This window comes from Biomphalaria glabrata, chromosome 10 (assembly GCF_947242115.1).
Source record: "Biomphalaria glabrata chromosome 10, xgBioGlab47.1, whole genome shotgun sequence".
In the NCBI taxonomy this organism is placed as follows: domain Eukaryota; kingdom Metazoa; phylum Mollusca; class Gastropoda; family Planorbidae; genus Biomphalaria; species Biomphalaria glabrata.
This window is the reverse complement of record NC_074720.1, coordinates 39874278-39897306: the sequence shown is the minus strand read 5'-3', so window position 1 is coordinate 39897306 and position 23029 is coordinate 39874278. Positions and strand designations below refer to the sequence as shown.

The following is a 23029-nucleotide window of genomic DNA, read 5'->3' as shown; positions in this document are numbered from 1 at the left end:
AGAGAAGGAGAAAGAGTTGCCGACAGAACGAGACAGTGAGAAAGACAGAAAGAAAGACCAAGATAGAACTAGAGAAAGAGGAAAACAGAAAAAAACGATAGAGCGATAGAAAGAGATTAAAAGCAGAGAGGAATAGAGAGAAAGAGAGAGAGAGACGAATAAAGAAAGAGAGAGAAAGAGAGACTGAGACACACAGAAAGATAGAAAGGGTGAGAGAAGAAGAGAGAATGAGAAGGATAGAGAGAGAGAAAAAGAGAGAAAGCGAGAGATTGAAGAAGAGAAACAGAAAAGAGAATAGAGATAAGAACACGTTATTTTTTTATTCCATGCGCCTCTTATTTTAAATTGATGTTTTACTTTAACAGAAGAATGCCGACATAGTTTACTTGCTTAAGGAGCCACATTATAAATATTCATATTTTTTTTTTGGAACCGGAAAAAACAAGAGTTCACACGACGAGCTGTGACAAGCGATACGGCTAAAACCTATAGCTTCAGACAAATACTTCCGGGTCATTTTTCATTTCAAAATCTTGGGGGGTTTTGACTATTTTAAGGACTTCCTGTCAGATTAAACATGAAAAATTAAATACATTTTTCAAGAATAGTAACAGCCGAAAAGTGTGCGTGTATGTGAGAGAGAGAGTGTGTGTAAGTGTGTGTGTGTATGTGAGAGATACGTGTGAGCGTGTGTGTGTGTGTAATGTTGAAGCTAACTAGAGTGTGTGTTGGTAAGCCATCCCTTTTATTGTAAGGAAATGACTTCTGAGATTTATTTTCCCTTAAGTTCAGTTTTGAAGTCACGTGTCAGAATAAGGACCTTTCTAGGCGCATGTGATCTAGTCAAGTAGTCAAGCTGTCTTCTAGAAGATGGCTGTTAATGAATACATTGGAAGTAGCAGGACAGTGACGCCAGCACAATCAATAAGTCTCATTATCGTCTGCTACTGAGATAAAGTGTTTATCGTAGTACTTTTTGTTGTTGTTTTTTTTCGCCACTATTGGCGCACGCAATGAATTAGTTTGGGGGGGGGGGCGAAATGTTCATCTCCCAATTCTACATCCTACTATTTCTCATTGGTTGGTGTATTTTTAGATACTAGACCGATGTTCTGGGGTTTGATTCCGGGCCTGTGTTGTAAGAAGTCTTTTCACCATTATGATAAGTGTGACACATGTCTTGAGATTTCAGTGAACTAAAGATGTGATGGCTGTCTGGTAGTTTGCTTTGCGCTCCCAACTGCCCGCCCACTATCCCCTGCCCTCCAGAGGATTTTGGATTAATTTTTGGTGGAACGAATGCAAAAAATGTACAAGTCAATTACTGATATTAATGATGATATTAATGACGATATTAATGGTGATGTTGATGATGATATTAATGATGATATTAAATAATATTAATGATGATATTAAATAATATTAATGATGATATTAAATAATATTAATGATGATATTAAATAATATTAATGATGATATTAAATAATATTAATGATGATATTAAATAATATTAATGATGATAATAAATAATATTAATGATGATATGAATGCCATGCTGGTAATACTGGCGTTACTCTTGGTACTAATTGTAATATGTTTTTATGCATGATTACTATTCGCTAAAGTGGTTATCTGATACTTGAATAGTTACTTGAGTATGTTTGCGTACATTTGTGCGGGAGGATCTAATTGCTAGTCATTAAAAAATTAGCCTAATATAAGATTTCAACAATGAAGTACCAGTATTGTATTTTACTTTTAATACACAAGTGTCAATCAATCCAAGTCTCTGTATCTCGGTGGTAACACTACGAAGGTTCTACGCTGTTTCTTATGTTACTAATTATCTTGGTCAGTGTTTCCCAGACTGTGTTCCGCGGAACCCTAGTGTTCCGCGAGGTTGAATAGGTGTTCCTTGAACTGCTGGAATAATTAACTATTAAGCTAATACGTGAATTGACTTCTCTAAAAAATAAGCAAAGTGTTCTTCTAAATACTCAGAATGTTCGATGTGTTACGTTAAGGAAAAAGTTTGAGAAACACTGATCTTATCTTATCTTATATAATACAGACGTTACTTCAAAAAAAGAAGATGATTACGTCCTACGCGTCATGCATTTAGTCATGCATATTAACCAATGACTTCAATTCTGTCAAGTCACTGGTTTTCCTGGCTAGCTCAGGCAATCCATTCCATGCTCTAATAGCACTAGGGAAGAAGGAGTATTTGTACAAATTTGTCCTAGCATATGGGACGAGGAATGTGCCTTTATCTTTGTGTCTTTCTGAGTATTTTATTAAATTCTGTTTTTGTATTTGAAGATTATGGTTCAGTGTTTTATGTATGATTGCTACTTTACTTTTGAGCCTTCTGTCCTGAAGGCTTTCTAAATTTGGTGATTTTACTAAAGGTGTTACTCTAGTCAAATGTGAATGATCTAGGTCCTACTCTAAAATTGGCGTCACTTTTAATGTCGCGTTTACAGTCCGTCCTATTTGGTGCGCTAAACTAATACATTACATAATACTATTGGTGATAACTGTATCAGTGATTGAAACATAGACACAAAGTAGGTACTCATGTTTTATGATAACTGTAACATTACAACCACAAAACATCAACACTAAATAGAACGTGTCGTAGACATTTCCAAATCATTCCTCAGAAAATTTAATTGCTGATTTTTCTTAAGGTAAAAAAAAAAAAAGCTAGAGACCTAGGCGGAAGCTAAATTACGCAGACCTAGTTGGGAAAAAAAATATCTATCTTCTGGAGAACTGTACTTTATCTGTCAGTGGCTCTCCTTATGTCACCCCTCTTTCTCCCTGTGCCTTCAAGTAGTGAACCTTCGCCAGAGTGAAGCACTAAAATGCCACAACCGTTTCTATTCACTTAGAAAATGTACGGCATATTCAAAGTAGCTAAATTATTCATTCTACTTTTCATGGTTCATTTTACACCCAAACCTTGGTCATTGTCTTGAATGTGTCTTTGTATACGTAAGGAATGTGAAGAGTCTCTCCGTTTGATCCCCCCCCCCCTCAAAGATGTGACTGTGCATAAATCAAACTTTTACAAAATATTTTGTTTTGGCATAGGTCGTATAAGAATTAAAGGCAACAGAACAAAATATAAACTTTATTTAATGTCGACATCAGGGGAAGTAACGCTTAAAAAATATCCGCCCAGGTATTCTAAGACTGACAGAGTTAATCATCTTGATAGGCATTTACTATTTGAGAACACTGGCATATATATGACACAAGGCCAAAATCTTCCAGAACAGGCCAAGTCCCAAAATCATTAAACATTTTACGAAGCTTATACCAACTCACTCCATCTGTCTATCTGGAACAAATTTTGTACAAGCTATTTCTTCCACTTTCCATTTCTTTGAAACTCTGTACAACTATCCATTGACCCTAATAAAATTTAAATCAATAAAAACAAATAGACGAATTAATTAGTGGTATATATATATATAGGCCTATATTTATATGTATTACTGTAAATGTGTAGTTCTTTTCCTTTAAAAGATAAAATTGTGTACACTTCACTTGTTATTTTTTTTATGCTCCGCCTCCGTGTATATTTCAGTATATCACACAGACTTATAACAATTATTTCTAAACTTTGAGAACTAAAGATCATTACGTTTCTAAGACAGAAAAGAACGATTTTCCCAAGATTCAGGGCGACTTCCCTTACAGCTTGAAAAAGAGTTACATGCATAACGATCGAATCAGCATTTGTTTCCGTTTTCCAGTCTAGGCACAATATATATAGGTCTGTGATATAGTCTTAAAAAAAAAACCAAACAACAACAACCAAAAAAACACAGCTCAACAACACTTTCTTTGTACACCGAATACACCAAAAAGCTTGGGTATAGTTGGGTTTTTTTTTCGTCATAGATGAAAATCGCTACAGAACAAAATGAATGCATTATGTTACTCTATAAGCATACAATGATTTTAGCCTAGAAGTGCGCGATATGTTCATCTGATTGGGTTACCCTTTCTCCTACAAGCAACTTCTGTTCGTGCTTAAACCTAATGACCTAATGATTGCTTTGAAAACTATTTGTCTTATATTCGTTTGTTTAAAGTGCCCCATCAGATGAAACTTCTTCGGGGATAAGAATTAGCATAAACTTGCTCTCTACGCACCGCGTGATTTGCGGTGTCGTCTAATTAGCGCTTTGACGACCTTGTACATTTTTGGGGCGTGGGTAGCCCTTGGGGGACGCCTGCTTGATTTTTTTTTGCTTTTCTTGGCTTTTTTCCCCCCAAATAAACTATTTATATCAACTGTCGAGGTGGCTGAGTGGTTATACCCTTGGCTTGGCTTCCTGGGGTGCTGGGTTTGAATCTCGGTGAAGACTAGGATTTTGAATTTCGGGATTTTCAGAAGGCCCCTGAGTCCACCCAACTCTAATGGGTACCTAACATTAGTTTTGGAAAAGTAAAGGCGGTTGGTCGTTGTGCTGGCCACACGACACCCTGCTCGTTAACCTTCGGCCACAGAAACACGTGATCTTAACATCATCTGCCCCATAGATCCTATAGTATGAAAGGGGAACTTTTCTTTTTCTTAACTATCAACTGTATCCCACCTGCTTATTCGGTACGACTCCTATTTATTCGCCGTCAATTCAGTTATTCGGCCGGACACCTATTTTTTTTTTTTTTTTTTTATAAATTCTACCAGAATTTTCCCATACGCCGCTTAATTAGGGTCTGCCATCTGGGCTTACATATAGTCCCACAGATCTTGCATTATTTTGTACATTAGTTTAAACTAAATTAAGACGACGATGGGGGCGAAGGGGAAAGGGGGGGGGGACGGAAGTTCCACCCACTTGAACATGTTTCATGTACAGAGACAAGTGTTTACCACGGTCAGGATTAGGGGGGGGGGGCAGAAAAAAAAAAACGGAGATAGATGGGGCGCCGCGCTCCACGGGGCGATGTTTATGCCGCAGATGTCTCTTTGGAATGTGAGGGCGCTGACTTTAAATTTTGACATCTTGGGCAGTTCTAGAATAAATACCAGATGGCGTGCTGGAAGTAAATGGGTAATTAATGGTCTACTAAGAGGAGAGGACAGAGAGGGTGTGACGATCTAGCGAGACATCCAGGAGTTGCTAAATTGACTATGAAATTTTGTTTACTTTGAGACGAAGTTGGTTTGGGAGGGAAGGGGGGGGGGGGGTTTAACATAATTAGGTCTTAAAGCAACTATAATAAAATGACCCCCCCCCCCCTACCTCACCCGATACTTAAAGGGTACTCAATTAGCCTTAAGCAAATATTGTTTTCAATATTAGGACATCACTTTGGTTTATAAACTTGTCAAGCGATCTTATGTCTCATTTCTAAATCTAGACTTCTGTTATAATTAGTTGAATTGATAAGGCCACCTTTATAATAAGCTGAATTTATAAGGTCACTCTTATAATAAGCTGAATTGATAAGGTCACTCTTATAATAAGCTGAATAGAGTTGAGTTTGAGTTTTTGGCACATCGGCACAATTTAGGCCAAAGTCACTCTTATAATAAGCTAATTTGATAAAGTCACTCTTACTATAAGCTGAATTGATAAAGTCACTCTTACTATAAGCTGAATTGATAAAGTCACTCTTAGAGGAGATGATTTGGCCGATAGGGAAGAAAAAAAAAAACCCCGTTGGAGACTGGAGTGCCTTAGGATCGAGTCCATTGCACTGAAGGGGATGGAACGAAACCCCCAACAAACATAATCATTATCCACACACCGTTCCTCAAAGGACCGTTTTATGACCGACACTTGCACGGCCGATGTGGTACACAGGACGAAAATGGTGGAGATTCCCTGATGTGTTCGGCAATCGGCCTCTCTTCTAATCCAAGCGGATATGAGCCATCGGTAATAGAGATGTAATAACTGCGTCTGACACATTCTTGTATCTTGCCCAGACAGAAGTTTGTACAGACAGTCAGATGTTGGCAAGCTTCCGGGTTCCATAAGCCTAGAGTTTTAAGAGTCATAGACTCAATTCTTATGACAATTAGAAAGAATATTAATAATGAGCTGAATTGATAATGACACCCGTATACTAGGAAGTAATCGTATTCTTATTTTTGAAGTAACGTCTGTATTTTATAAGATATACTAAACTGTATTGATTATGGCACTTATATACTAATATTGTGTAGTGATTACAGACTTGAAATTCTAGACATGAATCTGGATAAGAGATATCTAAGCGTACTCCCGGGGATTCATGAAGTTTTGTGTCCACTCAACACGAATCCACTCTTGAGAACTGAGCAATTACAATATCAAAAACTTGAATCGTATAATAAACAGGAAAACTCAACACTTAATTTAAATAACAGATAATTTAGACACACACAGAGAGAGAGAGAGAAAGAGAGAGAGAGAGAGAGAGAGAGAGAGAGGGTGGGTTATAGAAGAATTAAGTGGGGACGAAGGTTAGAGATTTTAAGTTGAAAGTAATAAATTTAAAAACATATTCCAGAAGACAGGAGAGTTTAATCAAAGTGGGCGGTTACCAGCCTCATTATGGATAAACACACACCAGATAATTGAAGGGGAACTAACTCCTACCACTTTTTTTTCAAACCGGAAACTTGTAGTGTTTCTGTCCAAATCTATCTATCTATCTATCTATCTATCTATCTCTAATTTCATAGAAATAATAATGCTATGTTCATCTGATTTTAAATCTCAGGATTTCTAGGGCCCCTCTAAGTCTACCAAATTCTAATGGGTACCTGACGATAGTTGGAAAAAAGTAAAGGCGATTGGTCGTTGTGATAGCCACATGACACCCTCGTTAAAGCGTGAGCCACAGATGTTATGACTACTAAAATCATTATGTAATTATGGACAAATAATCATTCTCTGGCATCCTTTAAAGGGAACAATTTTCTATTGATGTGGCAGGGGTGTAGCACTACCGTCTTCTGAGTGATGTCGAGAGTAATTTTACGCCCTAAGTAGTGTCATGAAGATTTCTGGAATGACAAATTGTTTTGAATTCCGAGAGAAGGCTTGTGTATAAGTGGTACAAGTGCTTTACTGCGAGATAAAGAGAGAGATGTTTAGGGACTTAGAGTGAGACAGACAGACAGAGCTAGAGCGAGAACATAAGAAGTTGAGGGAGGGAGAGAAATATAAGGAGAAAGTGAGGCATGAGGTTTAGTAAAAGAGTAATTTAGAGTGAGAAAGAGAGAGGGCAAGAGAGAGGGAAAGAGGAAGAAGCAATAGCAGCAGAACGTATACATATGAAGATCCATACATATTCTTTTTTTTTTTCTTTTGAAAGGCAACTTTTGGATACCCCTTCAAATCACGTGACTCTTGCAGCCAATGTGCTCCAGGGACGTACCGGAAACGAGCTTGCAGTGATGACGTCGACACTCTTTGTGCACCTTGTTTACATGGAACCTACACTGGTAGGTTTCTGAACTAGCACACGATCAATTCATGATTAAAACAGATTCTCTTTTATAAAGTTGAACATTTTTTTTTTAAATTTAATTAGAACATTTGATGCATGGCATGATAGTTTTTTTTTTCTTTCTTGTGCCTCCAGACCTCTACAACTACCTCTCAGAGTGCCAAGTTTGCTCCAAATGCCCACCTCGTTATTACAAACACCAAGACTGCTCAACTAAAAGTGATACCGTTTGTTCCCCTTGCTCAGAACTCCCGGCTGAGAAGTTACAGTATTTCTCAGGATGTCAGCCGAGAGCGAAGAAGATAGATGTATCTGGAGGACCCCTCAAGAATTTGAGCGATTTAATGTTCGGCGACGACCCGAACACAGAAAATGGCGGGGCTGATGAAACTAAAGATGATTCACCAAAAGATAATGATGAAACTAAAGATGATTCACCAAAAGAGGATGATGAAACTAAAGATAATTCACCAAAAGAAGATGATGAAACTAAAGATGATTCACCAAAAGAAGATGATGAAACTAAAGATGATTCACCAAAAGAAGATGATAAAACTAAAGATGATTCACCTAAAGAAGATGATGAAACTAAAGATGATTCTCCAAAAGAAGATGATGAAACTAAAGATGATTCACCAAAAGAGGATGATGAAACTAAGGATGATTCACCTAAAGAGGATGATGAAACTAAAGATGATTCACCAAAAGAAGATGATCAAACGAAAGATGATTCACCAAAAGATGATGATGAAACTAAAGATGATTCACCAAAAGAGGATGATGAAACCAAAGATGAGTCACCAAAAGTGGATGATGAAACTAAGGATGATTTACCAAAAGAAGATGATGAAACTAAAGATGATTCACCAAAAGAAGATGATGAAACTAAAGATGATTCACCTAAAGAGGATGATGAAACTAAAGACGATTCACCAAAAGAAGATGATGAAACTAAGGATGATTCACCTAAAGAGGATGATGAAACTAAAGATGATTCACCAAAAGAAGATGGTGAAACTAAAGATGATTCACCAAAAGAGGATGATGAAACTAAAGATGATTCACCTAAAGAAGATAATGAAACTAAAGATGATTTACTAAAAGAAGATGATGAAACTAAAGATGATTCACCAAAAGAGGATGATGAAACTAAAGATGATTCACCAAAAGAGGATGATGAAACCAAAGATGATTCACCAAAAGAGGATGATGAAACCAAAGATGATTCACCAAAAGAGGATGATGAAACCAAAGATGATTCACCAAAAGAGGATGATGAAACTAAAGATGATTCACCAAAAGAGGATGATGAAACCAAAGATGATTCACCAAAAGAGGATGATGAAACCAAAGATGATTCACCAAAAGAGGATGATGAAACTAAAGATGATTCACCAAAAGAAGATGAAACTAAAGATGATTCACCAAAAGAGGATGATGAAACAAAAGACGGTTCGCTAAAAGAGGATGATGAAACGAAAGATGATTCACCAAAAGAGGATGATGAAAACAAAGAAGAATCTTTCGCTGGATTAAACCTTAATTTACCGTATCATACAGTGGACTCTCATGAGAAAACACAAAATGTGGATGATGATGGCAAAAAAGATGATTCACCAAAAGATGATGATGAAACTAAAGATGATTCACCAAAAGATGATGAAACCAAAGATGATTCACCAAAAGAGGATGATGAAACTAAAGATGATTCACCAAAAGAAGATGATGAAACTAAAGATGATTCACCAAAAGAAGATGATGAAACTAAAGATGATTCACCAAAAGAAGATGATGAAACTAAAGATGATTCACCAAAAGAAGATGATGAAACTAAAGATGATTCACCAAAAGAAGATGATGAAACTAAAGATGATTCACCAAAAGAAGATGATGAAACTAAAGATGATTCACCAAAAGAGGAAGATGAAACTAAAGATGATTCACCAAAAGAAGACAATGATAATAAGGATGAATCTTTAACTGGTGCTGGATTAAACTTTCATTTACCACATCACATTGATGATTCCAAAGATATACCAGTAACACTTAAAGTGGATGATGAAGAAACTAAAGACGATAAACCAGATGAAGGCGAGGTTGAAACTGAAAATGACACAACCAAAAGCGATGATGATGAAACTAAAGATGACACTCCAAACATCGACGGTAACACGGAAGATGACGACACACCAAAAAAAGATGAAAATGACTCTAACGACGACTCAACGAAAGATGACAATGACAATAAAGATGATATAAGCATAGATGTTCTTACACCACATCACACTGATGATACCAAAGAAGAGACATCTAAAGATGGCGACAGTGATGACACTAAGAATGATACGCCGAAAGAGGATGATGGAACTAAAGATGATTCACCGAAAGAGGATGATGGAACTAAAGATGATTCACCGAAAGAGGATGATGGAACTAAAGATGATACACCGAAAGAGGATGATGGAACTAAAGATGATTCACCGAAAGAGGATGATGGAACTAAAAGCGACACGCCAAAGGATGACATCGAAAGTGCAGAAAACGAAGGCGAAAAAGCTGATGGACAAGAAGACGAAGAAACCAAAGGCGATGAAGACGCAACTGCCGATGTGGTTGCAATAGGTGATGACGAAACAAAAGACAGTGATGACACTACAACTAGTGAACCACCAGTTACGGAAGTGAATAAAGATGATTCAGTAAATAAAGATGAGTCAGTAAATAAAGATGATTCAGAAGAAGGGATCAAGGAAGAAGAGCTAATACCATCTCATGCTCAGCACTTGGAAGTGTTGCCTGAATCATCCGAGACAACTACAGTAGGGGACACGTCTAGCGAGAAGGCATCTCACGAGGACAAACCAGAAGCTGAAGCCTCAGAAGAGGAGGACGCGGACTTCGGAGCGGTTCACGACTCAGAAAAACCGGAAGTAGCTACCACAGCCGACAACGGCACTGTCGAAGCTGTAGTCGTTGAAGCAGACATGCCAGTCGACGGGCAAGCCATCACGACTCCTGCTCCCTCAGAGAAAACGCATTTAGGGGCGGCTCACGAGATGGAACTAACGACGGCAGCTGACAATGGCTCCGCCGAAGTTGCACTCATTCCCGCAAATATTCCTGACGACGAAGAAACCGACGATGGCGGTTCTCAAACAACTGCCGCTGCACAAGGCTTAACGCCGCCCACTGATGTAGATGAACCTGATGAAAGTGCCAATGATACGGAAGCTGTGTCCGTCCAAAAAACCGGGGCAAAAGTTCAACAGCCGGAAGTCATACAAGAGACCACCACGTTATTGCCAAAGCTTGACGAAGACGATGAAGGAGAGGACACAGGCGACAGTGAAGTCACGTTTGAAATTGTTGAAATAACAACCAAGGCTAGCCCTAAGAAGATTCCCCACCTCCATGAGCTTGAGGAGTCGTATACAACCTCTGCCCCGGAAGGAAATGACGAAACTGGTGAGTTTTGTTTTCATAATAATACTTATAAAGTAGATCACTGGCTAATATTTTATATTGGTTTAGCATATAGAGGCTTTATAGCCTTTACTTCTTAAGAATACATATCTATGGCCTCCTTAAGTCGCTAACCGACTAGAAATTAGAGAGAGAAAAAAGCCTGGGTATTAGGTATATTCGAATCGATGTCGCCTACATAGCAGTTCTTCTTTCATCATACAACTGATGTATCCAAAGAAAACGGCAAGTATCGATGCAGTTTGGAATTAGCGGTATCGCACCCTCAGCCATGGTGTAGACACTGTGTACTGTAAGCTGTCTAATTTTAAGGGTCGCTGGCTCCTCAGATGAACTCCTATTGAACAATCAGAACAGGAAGGATTCAATCCTCCCGTAGTGCTCTGGCAAGAAACTGGGCCGTTCGGCGTAATGCCTCGTAGCTACCATACAAGTCGAGTGACTGCTCAGACAGGTCCCCCCTTAGCTCGCGGAGTTGGGGACATTCCTACAAGACATGCGACACTTGTTTTGACGCTCTCTCCACAGTGACGGCATTCGGGAGTCGAGGTGTGTGGCTGCCAAAGCTCCCTCTCGTGCAAGGGTGTCTGCCGTTCCATTGCCCCTCACGCGGCAATGTGAGGGCGCCCACTGCATAAAAACGACAGCTCCAATGGCTAGGCGGATGTTATCTGCGGCGCCGACTGCCTCTTCTATTAGGGGCGACCCTCCCCCGCCGCCACCCATAGCTGGGAGACTGGGGGCGAGAGTCGGTGACTAGCGCCACAGTAGTAGCGCTAGTTTCATTTTGGGTCATTCGGGCTCTAATAGCCTCAAATGTCCGAGTTATCCCTGTTGCTGGCTCTAGATTTGTCCACAAGCTCTACTTCCGTTGAAGCCTTCCCTACTTTTCAGTAATAGCTGAAAGGCAGCAGAAGTTTGAATTCAGTGATTTCTTTCTCGTTATATAACATAAACAAAAATCACAATCACGATTTGACAAGAAATTAAGTCTTGCCAACTCCTAACTCTGCATCAGTCCAGAGTGTCTTAATGATTAGAACACTGTACTTTAAAATATTTAGACTAATTAGGCCTATTTTTAAAAGGGACTTACCTGATGGCTATATATTTATTAGAATTTAACTTAGGTCGAACTATCGCCGACTCAAAATGACGTTACAACTACTGAAATCCTTAGGCTTATTCAACGTCTTCTACAAGGGATTTTTTTGCATTATCTTGCTGCTTGTCTGTAGTTTCAAATTTATTTCTGTATCATTTTGATCACAGCAAAAATTACTGCATTTAGAATACCGGTATAAAAATAACAGTTAACTTATGATTAAACTCTGCAGTTTAGTAAAACTAATTGTCTCTTGTGTTGACATTTTATCCTATTTTTACTCAATTAATTTCTTGGGTGTTAGGATCAGGAGAGGTAGAAGAAGGTCAGTAGAGTCTTGCTTTTTTAAAGAATGATTTTTTTTTAACTCTTTTGACTGGCTGAAAAATCTGCTTTTCGGAATGATCAGATTTCAAGAATTTTAAGCATGTAACAGTTCAGCATGAACTTTTGAAAACATTTTTTTTTTACAAAATCTTTCAACTTTAGTTGGTCTAAGTCACTGACAGTGACATAATCTTATATATATATATAGGTTCTATTCTAGACCTACACTAAATATAGATCTAGATCTATTTCTAGATCCAGTCACTCACAGACATCAGAATTTTATGAATATGATATCAACTTTTTAAGCAATGCAAAGTCGTAAAGCATGTGGTGTGCTTTGAATGAAAACTTTCTCAATTACTGTATAGTATAGAATTTGTCACCTCTTTCTGTTTGTTTAATTAACTTTTAGCTATAATATATAAACACTGTATCCTCATTTTAATTAGGCCTACTTTACCAATTTAGCATTTATGAATTTTATGGATGCTCATTACTCAAAATAACTGAATAAATTTGTTTAGAAATGAGAATCCACCAGGTAAAAGTAGGCCTATTTATTAGGCCTATCTATATATCTAGGGTCTATATGAAAAGTGTTGACAGCTGGTTCTTTTATTTTACAGGCCCTATGCTACATCAATATTAAGCTAACAAATTAAATAAACAACTAGATAAGATTGTTAAATCTCTGTCTCGTTTCTCTCCTTCTGTCTCTCCCTTTTCCTAATTCCCTCTCTCTCTCTCTCCCATTCTCTCTTTCCCCTCCTTAGCCTCCTCCTCTCTTCCCATAATCCCTCTCTCATTCTAACTCCCTTCCCCTTTTGCTACACATTTATAAACATGCACACATCTATCTATATCTATTAACCACCAATCAATTTATCTGCTTACATGTATTTTAACTATAAACAAACAATGTGTAGGCCAACTAAGTGGTAACTTAATTCACAAAATTTTTGAACAATAAAAGTTATGCCTACACAATCAGCCAATATGGGAGGCCTGGTGGCTGAGTGGTATAGCTTGGCTTCCGAACCGGGGGTCCCGAGTTCGAATCCTGAGATTTTTTTTTTAGTTCGGGATCTTCGGGCGCTTCTGAGTCCACCCAGCTCTAATGGGTACCTGACATTAGTTGGGGAAAAGTAAAGGCGGTTGATTGTTGTGCTGGCCACATGACACCCTCGTTAACCGTAGGCCACAGAAACAGATGACCTTTACATCATCTGCCCTATAGATCACAAGGTCTGAAAGGGGAACTTTACTTTTTCTAGCCTATCTAACATACAATTTTATAAATTTACCCTAACTGTAAAATAATGCGACTAAACTTACATGCTTTACAGAAACTATTGATGATTCCAACAGATCATTGAGCAGCAAGTCTGAAAATACTGTAAGTAATGATGTTACAACATTCAATTTTAGTTTTATCAACTTATACAAAAATCTTAGATTTAGCTTATTGCTTAGGCCATTGATATATTATATATTCATATTACTTATTTATTATAATTATTCTTTGTGTTTTTATTTGCTCCTAATGCCAATCAGGAAGAGGACGAAGAAAGCAGCAGAAGAAAGACTGCAATCATAGTTGGCGTGTCTATTGGGGGAGTTGCGTTGTTTGCATTAGCTTTCTTCGTGTCAAGAAAGTGTAGAAAAGGCAAACATTTCAAAGTTATGAAGGCAAGTGACTTTTTTTGCTTTTTTTTTTTTAAATAGCGGTACATTTAAACAAATTATTAATAATAAGTTCCTTGCAAAAAATGACAAAACTATTAAACTTAGATCTACAGAAAGATCTAGATCTATACATAATAATAATCTTGATATATGTAGAATTGTAGACTTATCCTTATGTCCATTCCCAATTAAAAAAAAAATTCGGCCTGACAAAACTAGCCGTTCCATAGACCATACTGTCCATAGATTAGGCTCTAGATTCTAGATCTACTAGATAGGTAATTGAACTTTTTTTTCCTGTTATAGAGGTCTAGAATTTGTTTTTAAGTTTCAAACATCAAGAATTACTATAACTTAAGAGGCACAGACAAAAAAGAGATTGTCAAGGCCCATCTTAATGATGATCTTTTGACCCACAGGGGATGATATAAAGCAGGGGTGGGCAAATTACGACCCGCAGGCCACATGCGGCCCGCCGAGGTGTTTTATGCGGCCCGCCGACACCTACATAAATCAGGTGTGCCCACAGAATATAGATATAAAAATGCAAATATTTAAAAAGTATCTATATAAATTATTGAAACTGTCTCATTATAAAAAGTTTTAAGTAATAGAAGATTATGCTTATTGGCTATACTGCCTATACATCAATACACTCAATTCAAGACACAATGTCTGAGTGTTGGGTAGGCTTGGAACAAGATGGCAAGTGTAACAACTGATGGACCTTTATCTTTGACTGAGAACCATGAACTTTAAACAGGAAAGTTTGCACAAAGGTGCATGTAATTTAAACATTAATTGACTCACATAATTTAAAAGGAGTTAAACAAGGGTAGTTCTGATTTATGAATAAATAATCCAATGTATCCGCTAGCTTAGCATGCGCAAGGCAAATGAGAAGAATATAAACTCTCAAGGATGAAATTGTTATGTTACTTGAAGGACATTGACTGTGACTTTGTTACCAATATTTCTAATGAAGAGTGGAAGACAAAATTTCATGTCTTTTGTAATTGCTATTGCAATTGATTGTTTATATATGAAATGCAAATGCATGTTATATCTTTTCAAACAAGGCGTAATACAGTGTATATATGAATTAAAAGACATTCTACACAGCAAGCTTATCTTTCTAAGACATATATATATATATATGTCTTAGAAAGATATTTATGTGTGTTTGTGTGTGTGTGCGGCCCGCCATTCCCAAACGTTTTTTAATGCGGCCCTCGATGCAAAAATGTTGCCCACCCCTGATATAAAGTAATGTTAAAAATGACATTTTCACCAACACAAAAACATACTCTATTTGTTTATTTTTTTTTGCATTATTTGAATGCAACAGGATTTCATTCAAGTATCACTCTACTTTCCAGATGATATCCCTTTTGGATTAAGGCAGACAATTATAATTAATTAAGGGAAATAACACTTCAATGCGTTATAGAAATCAACCTTAAAATTTAAAACTAGGCTACTAGGTCTAGGTGATAGAAAAGGGTTGTTTTTTGGATCCTATTTAGATCTAGATTCTAGATCTATGTGCATCTACTTTTGTGCAATAATTAGTGTTTAATTTTTTTGTGAGCTAAATTAAATATTTCATGATGATGTTGTCTCCAGAAAGTAAGAAGTGATGATAATGAAATTGAGTTTCGCCCAGTGAGCACCAATGCTGATCGTTTCACAACAACCAAAACCAACAATGGAATTTACAAACCAGTTTCGACAGTGAAACCTCCATCGCCCAAAAGGGATCCCATCGTCAGGACCCCTGCAGCCAACAATGACCTCTATGCTGTTCCAAAGAAATTGAAAAGATCTTCTCTGGAAGCACCAGTAGTTTCAACCTTATCTGAGTCCCCACAAGGTAAATAAACAATTCCTTCCATACATGCATGACTACATTGACACATGAAATGCGTTAGACATAATTTTCTTCTTTTTGAATAAGATAAGATAAGATAAGAAATCATGGTGTAAAAGTAGCAGCCATACTAAGGTATATAGTTAAAAAGAGTTAACATTATTTAAGATTACACTGTCAAATACAAGTCGGCTCTAGGCTTCAAAGCATCATGTCCTCTGGGGAGCTCATAAAAAAAATAAAATTAATTTTAAATGAAAACCTGCTTGCACTGCTAGGTCTTCTTATTGACAAAATATTTTTTAAAATTGTAATTTAAAATTATAACCTCCAATAAATAATATATTTTTGTTTCAGAGCCTTTGATCAAAGATGAAAAAGACAGAATTAAATATATAGATGACTCAACTGATGATGAAGGTATCATGTCTGTCAGGGAGAAGCTTCTCCCCAAAAAGTCACCCAATTTAAGTAACGTTGTAGAGGAGACACCACCGCCAACTCCAGTGGCCAGTCCCTCAGGCAAAGACTTGAGTAGTGCTGCCAACGGCAATCATTACAAACATACCAATGGAAACAGCCCGGGGGCCCAGAACCGAACCACTTCCACTAGTAGCAAGGGCTCTCTCACCAAGGAAATGACAGCCACATTGGCTAGCAAGATGGAAGATAAGAAACCCATTCCTACCACACCAGAAAATGTTCAGTGCTAGAAACTGTTTTTGTGATGTTTTGTTTTGTGTTTTTGAAAACAAAGGTAAAGCTATACCTTGAAAAATCACATAAACAAAAAGTTATGACACAAGAGTGAGAAAAAATATTACCTTTCGAAAGTTATGGGTTATGTTGATGTTGGATGTAGCCAACATAATACTTTGAAATATGGATACAATACTTTGATATATTGATTAAAACTAACTCATGCTGCTGGGTTTATGTGTGTAAATAATAACATTTTGGTCTTATTAGATCTTGTTTGAATATTCAAAAACACAAAATTACATATTTGGTTTTTATGCCAAAATGTTAAATTTACTACCACAATAAAAAAAACAACAACAACAAAAAATGTGCCTTTACATTTATGAATGAACAAGTGCACTTTTGAGACACTAATTTGTTAAATTGGTGTCAGACATAAGGTGTTTAAATAGATATAGGTAAAGGTTACTTTAATTTTGTTTTTTTTAATGTACTTTTCCTAAAGTTAAAAATAATGTTATTTTTTTTTTTGTTTCCTGTGTAACCCAGTACATTGAATAGCTTTCCTAGTTTTGCTTACATTTCATTATGTTTTTTTTTCTTGATTATTTTTTTAAAATGTTCTCACTTCTGCTTCTCTTGTGTTAGTAGAAGTGAATGAAATGAAATGTTAAGTGTGTGAGTGATTGCTGTTAAGACAATAATTCATAAGATAAATAAATGTATTTATTCAATCAAGTTTTACATGTGGAAATGTGTGATTAAAAAAAACATTAATTTGAAAAAAAACAACAACCTTGTCTTTCTTGTTCACATTGAGGCAGTCTTAGACCTTACATTTAACTAAATACATTTAGTTGTGTTTTATTTTATGGGGTTCAAATATGACAACATATGAACAAATATTTTTTTTTGGCTTTTTATTTTATTGTCAAAAATCTTTTTTATAAAATGAAAAACTTAAGCGTTTTAAAAGTCTGGTAGGAAAAAAATGTTTCCTATGGAAGTATTTAATTTCAAATATTTAACAAACTTTGCTAAACTAAAACACCACATAATTTGATGTATATTTTTTTCTCTAGATATTTGTACTCTATTATTATTTTTTTTCTTTTTTGACAATTTTGATACTTAAAAGGTTTGTTATTAATGATGTTCCTAATTTTACATAAAAAATTTTTTTTTTGCTCAAAACATTTTTTTGTTACCGTATGTTTAAAACTGTTTAAAAAAAACCCTGATTAAATGTGATTATTTAGTTTTGTTCCAATTTCTTTAAAGCTGTGAAAATGCTTGTAAAAAATGTGAAAGATAGCTAGTGTTTTACCTTAACATTACACAAATGTTGGATTATTATTTAAATTTTGTTTCGTTTCTCAAATTTATCTTTCCTGTGTCTTTTTATGTAACTGTTGTTTTTTTTATTTCCATATTTCTCTTCAGATTTTTATAAAAATCATCTATCATATCTAGTCATATCATATGTTGTCATCAAGTACACATATATATTCATAGTACACAAATACACACATACATGATTGATTCATTTATTTTAATGTATATGTATTTTTGGAAACATGATCTATATCTATACATTTCTGTAGGCATTTATTCTACAATTACAGGTAGAAAAAAAAATACATAAAAAAAAAAAAAAAAAAACCTCAATAAAGTTATGTGTCCTTTCCATGGAACAAATTATATTAACGATTATGCTTATAAAATAGGTAGAATACACTTGAATACATTTCTTAATGTATCTTGATAACAGACTGTATTTAAAATTGGAACATTTGTTGCTGCTGTTGTTGTTATTATTGTATTTTTGTTTTCTTTGTTATACATTCACTTTCTTTGTACAAATTCTTCTATCATGAATATCATATTCATTTATATGATAGCTAAAGCTTTAATTTGGGCTTATTTGTATTTTGATTCAAATTTTCTGTGATTTACCAAGGCATTTCATGATGTTGCTAATATAGCTTAGGCATATATTATTCTAATATGGTTAGTGTACATTTAATTTTAATGAATAACTATGATTCAAAGCTGTGTAGATCTATAAGTGATTACTTTTAATTAATTTCTCAAGTAGAGTTATGCATCTATCAAACTTATTTCCTGATAAGATATAGGTCATGAGATGGGTTTTTGTGCACCACTGCCACCTAGCCCATTCTATCACTTTTTCTTTTTGCTGCCAACTTTTATTCTTCTTTTAAAAAACAAATATTTCGTTCATTTTTTCTAGTGTAGAGCTTAAGTTAATCAGAAATGTAGTTTATAACAAAGACCTTCAATAATATATAGAAAAAATCTCATAGTTCAAGTACAATGCAAATCTGGCGCGTAAAAATATTTTACTCACTGCTAAGTATTTACTGCCCAAAATTAAGTTTCTCCAATAGGTATACAGTGCCATGAATGTAAACCTCAATAAAAGAGAGCACTATGATTTCTTCTCAATAACATTATGGACTTGACTCTGCCTATGTTTAGTTCAGGCCAATTCTACTCTTTAGTGTTTTAAATGGATTTCATTCTCTAAGGATGTCTCGTAGGCTGCATTCTATTACTTAGGAATGTTTAGTTTTTAAGTATTTGTACTCTTTGTATTAGTAACTGAATATAATGGGTAACTTTCTGATTACTGTGTATATTTGTGCAGCTTTGAAATGAACCCATTCTGACAATGTCTCATGAGAATATGTTGTAAATTAAGGAAACTTGGTTTGAGTGCATTATGGGAAATTTACGCTGATGTCTTTTTTTTTTTTTTTAAGCTCGATGGTTCCCAATTCATATGTAAAATATCATAATTGTCTCATTCTCATATGTTGCAAATCAACCATGGAATAAAATGAAATAAATACACCAGAAGTTATGTACTAATCTCATTGTTTTTTTATAACTATAATGAGAGAGCTTGTATGTAACACAGTATGTATAAAATGCTTTTATTTTAAAAAATGAGAATTTCAATCATGCATTTTGGATTTGTATTAAAAAAAATTATTAAAAATTAAGCAAATGAATAGTTTTTTTTCCTTATGTTTTTTTTGGTCAAGTTATTTTTCAACAATAAATAACACATTTTGTGAGGATAGATTTATCCTTTTAAAATATATCTGAAGTTAAAAAATAATAAAAGCACTTTATTTTTAAAATGCAATGAAGAAAGAAACGGAAGGTAAGTCTGATGACCCTCAAATAAATGTTTAAAGATCTTAAAACGTTTCGTTATGGAATCCAGTGGTTGAATATAAGGTGTGGGTGTGAAGTATTATGTTTCTATGACCCACAGTTTACAGGGGAGACTAGTACAAAGTCAAAACAAAATGTAAATTAAAGTGACTAGTTTTACTGGGTCAATATGGGAACAAAGAATGTAATTTCAACTGGAAAAGAATGACTTCGAGAGTGCAAAAATGAGGCTATATAAGTTGATTGATCTTGCAGTGTGATCCAGTTTTTTTGCTCTAGTCCACACTGTTTGGTGAGCCTATCAATTACTAAAAAAACAAAGATTTACTGCTGCAGGGGTGAACTACTGTATAGAAAATACAATAAACATGCACATATATGTAACCCTGCCAGACCAAGTAAGACAAAGGACGTTTGGGCCACGAGGCCTTCATCAGCTACAAAACAAATAAAAATCATTAAAAAATATAGGTCAGAATGGTCCACTTGCATAAAGACGGTCCTGGAAAGGAGATTATAACTTTACCAAAGTAGGAAATAATAATAATCTTTATAATTCGTGAGGATATTTCTTTTGCAACTGTGAATTAGAAAAAACAATACAAAATTAGAGCAACATTTTTACAATAGCACACAAGAAATATGTTCATACTCTTTAACATTACATGCAAAATTTACGACAATAATTTACATATTGGTCAACGATTTAATTGCCGAAGGAACAAAAGAGTTTTTGTGTCTATTTGTTTTTGTGAGTTGGATATTTTCATAGTAAACTGAAAGTGAGTTGGATATTTTCATAGTAAACTGAAGTTTTACTAAACAATGCCAAGAGTGCTAAATGTCTTTGTTGTCAACTAAATTTAAAAAAAAAAGTAAGTTTTATTTTTAACACAATCCCAATGCATGGGAGAGGGGCACAATGGCTGAGTGGTTAAGCACCTGGTTTCTGAACCTGGAATCCTGGGTTCAAATCTTGGTGAAGACTAGGATTTTTAATTTTGGGATTTTTTAAGGCGCCCCTGATAGCAACCTGACTTCAGTTTGGGAAAGTAAAGGTTGTTGTTCATTGTGCTGGCCACATGACACCCTTCTCGTTAACCGCTGGCCATGCTAGATGACCTATACATCATCTGCCCCATAGATCACAAGGTCTGAAAGGGGGAACTTTACTTAACAACGTATGCCGGTTGATCTTTGTATCAAGTCTCCTTTATTGCTGCTAGTTAGTTGCCCATTTGTTTTAAAATAAGTTTTAGGTCATAGAGTGAACGTATAATGCTTCCTCCATATTGACATGATTTTGTGTTAAAAACTGAAGAGTCTTGAACATTTGAGTTGGCAGTGCTAACAAAGTGCCTTACAAAACACCTAGCTAGTCAACACTTTATTTTGTACACCAGATACACCAATAATCTATTTATTTATATCTTGTTTCCATCATATATGCAAATCTCCAATAATTTGAATGAAATGATTGAGAGTTTGGTAAGAAGTTTAATTATATTCTGAGATAATAATAATTAGTCTAGTCTTTGAGTCCAAAGATTAGTGATGAATGCAGTATTTCCTGTGGCTGCGCAAGCAGGGCAAGCATAACCAGATTTATAATTGTAAGGCTTCTAAACAAAATTCCCTATTTAAAATTACATTTGCTGGCAAACTTTAATAATTAGCCTTTGCTCTGTTGAACAAATAAGCCAATGACTCTACACATTAGATGACATTTATAATGTTACATCATGGTGGGTGAAATGTAAATCAAATGTCATTGGCAGACAGTGTATAATATATATATATATTTTTTTTTCTATGCAAACTTTTGTATTTTGTTTTGGTAATATAAATTAGAATAATTCAATAATATTTATAAAGTAAACATAGAAGTTAAACTTTTGAAATTGTACTTCTAAAGATTACCACTTTGTAAAATCTTAAAAACCTTTGTTAATTTTCAGTGGAGGGTTAGGGTTAAAACATTTGCTTGAGTATAAACATAAACAAAAAAAGAGCAAAGTTGTCAAACTGGTTGAGTAATAATGTCGAAATGCTAAAGTTGACAGTGATAATGTACAAACTAGCTGTGGCACCATGACTGCCAGACATACAGATATATTGAGACCTTAGTCTAACAAGTGCAAAAATAATTGGATGTCACTTTACTGTAAACTATTAAACTGTGAAGCAACTTGGGTGTCAGTTTACTGTAAACTATTAAATTGTGAAGCAATTTGAATGTCAGTTTACTGTAAACTATTAAATTTTGAAGCAACTTGGATGTCAGTTTACTGTAAACTATTAAATTTTGAAGCAACTTGGATGTCAGTTTACTGTAAACAATTAAATTGTGAAGCAATTTGAATGTCAGTTTACTGTAAACTATTAAATTTTGAAGCAACTCGGATGTCAGTTTACTGTAAACTATTAAACTGTGAAGCAACTTGGATGTCAGTTTATTGTAAACAATTAAATTGTGAAGCAATTTGAATGTCAGTTTACTGTAAACTATTAAATTTTGAAGCAACTTGGATGTCAGTTTATTGTAAACAATTAAATTGTGAAGCAATTTGAATGTCAGTTTACTGTAAACTATTAAATTTTGAAGCAACTTGGATGTCAGTTTACTGTAAACAATTAAATTGTGAAGCAATTTGAATGTCAGTTTACTGTAAACTATTAAATTTTGAAGCAACTTGGATGTCAGTTTACTGTAAACTATTAAACTGTGAAGCAACTTGGATGTCAGTTTATTGTAAACAATTAAATTGTGAAGCAATTTGAATGTCAGTTTACTGTAAACTATTAAATTTTGAAGCAACTTGGGTGTCAGTTTACTGTAAACTATTAAATTTTGAAGCAATTTGAATGTCAGTTTATTGTAAACTATTAAATTGTGAAGCAACTTGGATGTCAGTTTACTGTAAACTATTAAACTGTGAAGCAACTTGGATGTCAGTTTATTGTAAACAATTAAATTGTGAAGCAATTTGAATGTCTGTTTACTGTAAACTATTAAATTTTGAAGCAACTTGGGTGTCAGTTTATTGTAAACTATTAAATTGTGAAGCAACTTGGATGTCAGTTTACTGTAAACAATTAAACAACGCTGTTTAACAAAGGAGAATGGTTACATTCAATTATTTGAATGAATTACTGTAACTTTGAAAAGTATGCAT

General features: G+C 35.1%; 1 protein-coding gene across 3 annotated transcripts in view; it reads left to right on the top strand.

Moving 5' to 3' along the window:
- Positions 1-19686, top strand: part of LOC106079953 (WASH complex subunit 2-like) — an 85826-nt gene extending 66140 nt beyond the window's left edge. For 2 of the 3 annotated variants that reach the window (XM_056043454.1, XM_056043453.1), the window contains exons 3-9: positions 7336-7465; positions 7606-10935; positions 12363-12383; positions 13735-13784; positions 13943-14077; positions 15701-15947; positions 16302-19686. In XM_056043454.1, coding sequence (XP_055899429.1) covers positions 7336-7465; positions 7606-10935; positions 12363-12383; positions 13735-13784; positions 13943-14077; positions 15701-15947; positions 16302-16657 — 4269 coding nt within the window. In that variant the 3' untranslated portion in view covers positions 16658-19686. The remainder of the gene's footprint in view (positions 1-7335; positions 7466-7605; positions 10936-12362; positions 12384-13734; positions 13785-13942; positions 14078-15700; positions 15948-16301) is intronic. The other variant, XM_056043455.1, reaches the window with a different exon arrangement.
- The last annotated feature ends 3343 nt before the right edge of the window (positions 19687-23029 follow it).